The sequence below is a fragment of the Otolemur garnettii genome, unplaced genomic scaffold (genome assembly GCF_000181295.1).
Source record: "Otolemur garnettii isolate 467f Iridium unplaced genomic scaffold, OtoGar3 scaffold00122, whole genome shotgun sequence".
NCBI classification, from domain to species: domain Eukaryota; kingdom Metazoa; phylum Chordata; class Mammalia; order Primates; family Galagidae; genus Otolemur; species Otolemur garnettii.
The window spans coordinates 1252105-1258707 of record NW_003852517.1 but is presented as its reverse complement, the minus strand read 5'-3'; the positions used below and the strand labels follow the sequence as shown (position 1 = coordinate 1258707).

At 40.1% G+C, this 6603-nt stretch overlaps 1 protein-coding gene across 2 annotated transcripts in view; it reads right to left on the bottom strand.

Moving 5' to 3' along the window:
• Positions 1-4766: 4766 nt before the first annotated feature.
• CD96 (CD96 molecule) overlaps positions 4767-6603 on the bottom strand; it is an 89286-nt gene continuing 87449 nt past the window's right edge. For both annotated transcript variants that reach the window (XM_003797684.2, XM_023517851.1), the window contains exon 14: positions 4767-5187. In XM_003797684.2, coding sequence (XP_003797732.1) covers positions 5079-5187 — 109 coding nt within the window. In that variant the 3' untranslated portion in view covers positions 4767-5078. The remainder of the gene's footprint in view (positions 5188-6603) is intronic.

The following is a 6603-nucleotide window of genomic DNA, read 5'->3' as shown; positions in this document are numbered from 1 at the left end:
ATTCTGATCTGTTAGTCATCAAAGCATGTCCCTTTGAATCAGTGCAACAGCTTTAATATGTAGGAAAAATCCAATGCAACCCAATTACCTCTAAGAGTGGAATAATGCTTATTCCAAACTAGTGGTACACAAACGGTTGTACCATACATGGAATGCTTAGATCTCTACTCATCTCCCCATTTATTCTTAACAGATACGTACATTTTAAAGGGAACAAATGCATAACAGGGGTTAACTCCTTGCTCGGTTCTCAGCTTACCAGGTCCACTGTCAAATTTCTCTACAGAGTACATGTAACTGTTGTTCTGTTTTCTCCCTCCTGCCTTCCCAGCTCTTTTGAGTATTTTTTGGTGATAGCTGAATTGCATAACACTGCAGTCAGTTTTATGTGGTCTTATGTCTTCTTTGGACTGTAAATGGGGAATAGTCTGACAACTCAGGGCAAATGTACACAAGTTTCTGACACTGAGCAACAATACCTGGGTGTGCCGCCCTCCATGTTCTCTTCTTTATGTTATGATACTGAGTTTGTTGCTCTTCCTCTTTAATATCCTTAGTATCCCTCCCTATCAATCCCACAGAACCTTTGAGAAAACGTGAGGAATCAAAATGAGCAAAACAGGCAAAGCCTGTAACAGAGATTGAAGGGTACAAAGATGCTATCTGGGTAGAAAAAGATTCTATTATTCCCATTCCTATGTTAATTGATACAATGTCAAGACTATCACAGATGCACAGTTTAAGAATAATTCTGAAAGTGTTCCTTAACTCTGACTTTGATTAAGGTCATATTCTTCTGCTCTCTGGTCAAGTCTTCTGGATGCAGTGGGGACCCTTTGTTAGCAATCCAGGAAATCCACCAAAGGGCCCCATTGCAGGATCTGAGAAATTTACTCTCTTGCTTTCACCATCTCACCGTACAACTCTGACTAGAACAATGGCCCATTTCTCCAGTTACTGTCACTTTCACTCATTATTTCAGCTCTTTCTGCAGGACACCTATCCTTTAGCTGGTTGGCAGTCATGGTTGTTGTCCTAAACTCAATTAGCCTATGTATTTCAGCCCTTATCTCAGAGAGAGTAATGGCTCTATATTTCTGCAGATTTGACCTTCAGCGTCAAGCCAAAGCCACTTTCCTAAGTCAGGTCACCATGAGGGCTTTGCTTAAGAACCTTCCCCCCTGCTCAGAACCTCAGAGATGGCATCCTTTTCATCATCTCTGGTCTTGGTAAGTTTCTCTAACCTTTCCTTTTAGTTTCTGGTCTTATTCTCTTTTTATTTTTATTTTTTCACTTTCTAGGCCATCTCATCACCAGGGATATATTATTTCTATTTTTCTTTGTTTTCTGTCACTGAATTTAGAATATACTTCCTATGAATTAAAAAAAAAAATCAATGTTTACTTAAATGCACACAAAATAGCTCCTCTATAGCCAAAGAAGATTCCAAAGCATTTAGAGATTGATCATACCCTAGACTGGAAATCAGAGAGCTGGGTCATCATTTGGGTTCTACCATGTCTAATTGTGTGACCTTGGGCAAGTCAATTTTACAGTGCCTTTAACCCCTTATTTGTAAAATCATCTTTAATACCTATCCTAGTCAAATGTTCTGTGATTTTAAAGACTTATAATGCAAAGTTAATTTGATGAAGACAACCATGTCTTATTTAGTTAAAACAAAACTCATGCCAAACCAAAGGAAAAGCTTTTTTAGACTAAAGTATACATTTATCTTTAAGCCTAGGGACTTGCTTATGAGCTAAAATATGCCTACCTCCGAACCTATGTGTACAGGTTAACTATTGCTACAATAATGCTGTGTAACAATCACATAATTTCAGTGGCATACAACAGTGTTGAACTTAGGCACTGATTGAGGTAGACCAAGGATCTGCTAATACAGGCTGAGCCTTGCTTGGGTGGTTCTATTCTACCTCATGAGTCCTTCATCTTCTTTTTAGCATTAATAAGCTAGCCTGAAAGTGTTCTCATGACAGTGGTAGAGAACAAGAGAGTGAGTCAAATCATATGAGCACTCTTCAAGTTTTGGAATAGTCATTCCCATGGTATTCCATTGCCCCAAACAGGTCTCATGGTCAAGCCAAAAGTCAAGGTGTGTCCATGGTGCAGGTGGGTGAAGAAGTGAATACCTATGAATAACAGTGTTATCTAACATGTGGCTTTGGAAATGAGTGATGAAAATGCTTATGTATGAGTGAAATGGAGGTGGTGATGACATGCAGAAACCTTAGGGATTAAAGTCTAGTATTGTTACATCTCCCATGGGACAGGACTAAATCCACTTCTAGATAAAGGGGTTGAGACAGGCTCAATACATTTACCTGCACACAATTTAAGGTGCGGGTGAAACTGTCATTTTAGTCAAATGAATGATCTCAAGATCACAGCACTATCTAAAAGGCACCTGGTGCCCCTCTATTTTCAAGGTTTATGAAAAGTTTCTCTGGACCACTGACTGAGCATCCTTCCATGGGTAAGCAACTACTCTATTCAAAGAGTAGATAAATTTGCAAACGCTGACCAGAACTTATTTATAAGATTAAAAGTATATACTTTGAAGAGGAGCTAATATAAATACATTGTGCAACTCTTGTCATTTGTTAGATTCAAAAATCACACAACTTACCTTGTATTGTAAAAAGTCTCTTCCGTTAAACGAACTAAACATCTCTACTTCTGCCACATTTTACTTCAGTTCCTCTACTTGTATTCACATATCCTGATGACACAGTGAACTAAAACTATAGTACCTTTTACACAAATTACTGCTGATTAAGTTGTATTAAATGAAAACAGCAATATACACGAAGGGTGGTTGTTATTGATAAACAATAAACATTATTATCTTGCAGTATTTGTGGGTCATTTAGAAAAGACTTAGGTGGGTGGTTTGGGCTCTTGGGAGTCCCAGTCAAAAATCAGCAGAGGTTACAGTGATCTGAAGACTTGATCAGGGGCTGCAGGATCCGCTTCCAATATGGCTTGCATACATGGATGGCAAAGCTGATGCTTGTTAACAGGAAGTTTTAGTTCCTTGACAGGTGAACCTCTAGATAGAGCTACCTGGGTGTCCTCATAGACAGTGGACTTTCCCCAGAGCAGGTGACCGAAGAGCGATAAAAGTAGAAGCTACATTGTATATTATGACCCAGTGTGTGTCATTTCCATAGTATCTAATTTGCTAGATCAGGGATGGAACTGGCACTCACCCTCAAGAACATGCAAGTGTCTAACCCTGAGTGTGAATACCTCCTTAAATTTTTTACTCTAGGGGAATTTCTTACTTCACCCTAATCTTGGGTCTGTGTCACACGAACCATCTTTTTTCATTATGAGGGGGACATATAAAGGTGTAAATAGCAGGAGGCAAGAATCGTTGGGGGTCATTTGCAGACTGGTCTCAGAAGACGTAAGCACCTACCCAAGATTCTGATCTGTAGGAAGGGACTTGCACTGGTTCAGCAGTTCCCGACTTTGTCTGAACCATCAATCATCTAACAGTACTGATGTCTGTGCTTCACTATCCAGAGATTCTGCTTTAATTGAACTGGAGTGGGACAGCCACAATCTTTTTAAAAAAGACAAACTCTCCAAGTTATTCTCATGTACAAATGGGGATAGATACACTGCAACTGAACTAAAGGTTGCTTCTGGGAATAAAGTCCACACAGAATTTACCTATCATTACATCTGTCAACAGCATCTGTTCTTTCCTCCTGGGGGAGGTAGAGCAGGAAGGGTTAGGGGGACAAGAGGGATCCAAATTTATGCACTCACAAACTGTTGCTGAATACAGAGCATGTCTGGCTGACTAGGTCTCTTTTTGTCACCTCTACTGTCTGCTTGAGCTGTTATGCAAAGGATTGGTAGGAGCAGGGCTAATTCATCAGTGCTAGTCTGATTGGAGGCTCTTTAGCTGTTTCAGAAGAGATCAAAACAGGCAGATTGGATGAACAGGAAAGTCCCCAGACAAATAAGAAAATAACTGAAATGAAATGGGTTGGATTGGGGTTAGGCTGCCTTTTTTTCTTACATAATAGCTCGGTACCAGTGAGATGCTCATGTGGGCTTGCACACACAGACACTCACATAGACAGGCAAAGCTGAGACTTTTATTTAGCTCATGTAATTTAAAGGTTAGTAAACTACTTGGTTTTGGCTAGTTAACTCTCTGATTTTTCCTCATCTTTGCCCATGTGGCAGGAGCCTGGGCAGATGGGAGGAGGGGTGAAGGGTGCAAATGTAGTTCTTTTTTTTTTTAATCGCCCTCAGTAGAGTGATGTGGTGTCACAGATCACACCAACCTCCAACTCCTGGGCTTAGGCAATTCTCTTGCCTCAGCCTCCCAAGTAGCTGGGACTACAGGCACCCACCATAACACCAGGCTGTTTCTTGTTGCAGTTTGGGGCCTGGTTCAAACCCACCACCATATGGGGCCAGCACCCTACCCACTGAGCCACAGGTGCTGCCTGCGAATGTAGTTCTTGTGAAAGATATTCTATTCTCCTTCAGTGAAAATAAACAATAGAATTTCAGTATGAAGACTAGCCACACTTCTGTATTACTTGGAACTCATGGTAGAACTTTCACAGTTTCTACTTACAGTTTTCTTAGGGAAGGCAACCATGCTCTAGGATTATGATAATTTTGGCAAATAGTTTAAAATGTTGGCACATGACCAAAAGAAGAGGCTCTAGTATAGCCATATGCTGGCAACCATAGTTGTCTCATCAATCAGAGAATTAAAGTGAACAATGAAAGAAGTCTTTATTTTTTTAATGACCACAGCTTAATGGGCACCACTTACATAAGCAAGAAACCCCCTGCAGATGGCCTTGGGTAGGAGCATAACATATTCTTTTACTCTTGTTTAAATTTCAGGCATATGCAGATGAAAGAGGGCAAGTTGCTGAGAAGACAATTCATTCACTTGTCACGTCCATGTCAGCTGCAGCAGAGGCTTGGCTGAAGGCAAATTATATGAATAAGGCACAATATCTACTTTCTCAATAGAATTCCAACCGAGTTCTGCTGGGTGGTAACGTCTGACAGGACTAGAGCGTCTCCATCTCATGACAAGGCAGATCACTTCCCATGGGCTCTTGAATGCAAGTGTACTTGATGGGAGGTGGCGGTGGCTTGAAAGGTGGGGGTCTTTCCATGCTAGGAATAAAACATTGTTTTGTCAGTGCTAAGAATGTGAGGGAGTCATATTCTTTCCTTCACACTCTTTTTGTTTATTTGTTTGTTTGTTTTACTTACAGGACAGACAGGTGAGAAAGAGACACACCCTCTCGGTTCTTTCAGAATTTTTTGCTGGCTTAACCCTCTGCTTGTTAGTTTTACCAGTCATTTGAGTATCATAATCATATAATTAATGAATATTTTTGTGGTGCTTTATAATTTGCAAAAAACTTTCATCATAACATTGTTTATTTTATATATAGGAATGGAGCATCATTGTCATCATTATACAGCTAAAACTGAGGTTCAGAGGTTTTTAACTTCTTACTTAGGAGAACCAGACCAGACCAGTACTTCAAATCTCTCTTTTTTTTTTTTTTTTTGGTTTTTGAGACACAATCTCATGCTGTGAGTGGCACCACAGCAACCTCAAACTCTTGGGCTCAAGTGATCCTCTTGCCTCAGCCTCCCAAATAGCAGGGACTAAAGGCACCTACCACAGTGCCTGGCTAGTTTTTCTATTTTTAGTAGAGATGGGGGTCTCACTCTTGCTCAGGCTGGTCTCTCTCCAACTCCTGAGGTCAAATGATCCACCCGCCTTGGCCTGTGAGAGTGCTAGGATTATAGGTGTGAGCGACACACCCTGCCATAATTCAAGTCTTTTAACCTTGAAAGACTTGAAAGCCTGGTCTTTTCAATGGCAACTGCCTCCTACTATGTACATGTAGAAGGGATGTTTCTCTTACGTGGATTAAAACATTGCTACCGGGACAAAAATCTTAAAATTCTGGGACTTAAGATTGCATCTTTTCAATAGTTCCTCTGCTAACCCTCTCCCTGGTCTTTACCCACAGGCTTGCTAGGTACCATGGGGATAAGGTAGAGGTGGAAAGTAAAGCTCTTCTCCAGCCTGAGTACTGGCTGCATAAAACTTAAATCCCTTTTTTTTGAATCACTGAACCCTGGTAATGTCATCTCTGAACAAAGCACTATTTTATGTTAGCACAACTAATCTCTTAGTCTGAAATGCACAGAGAAGCCAAGTCAGTGTAGGATTTAGCTGTACAAATACTCCAGATATCTTTATAGTGGGAAACAGAAATAAATCTGTGAGCATCATTTATGTTCGTCACTCAAACACCTCCATGCCCTGGCAGTTCACAGCATCTTCATGTGTATATGTGTGTTGGGGGGTTCTTTTCATCTCTTTATGACTTAGGCATTTGAATACAGAACAATAAAAAAAATCCAGATTTTTAGATACTTGCTAATTTTCATGAAAAGATATTCAATACCTATTACCCAATATTGAAAACTTTCATGAAGACTTGCGTAATTCTAAAAAAATTGCACTTTTGATTTTTAGAAAAGTTATACATTTCTCAAAGTCATGTG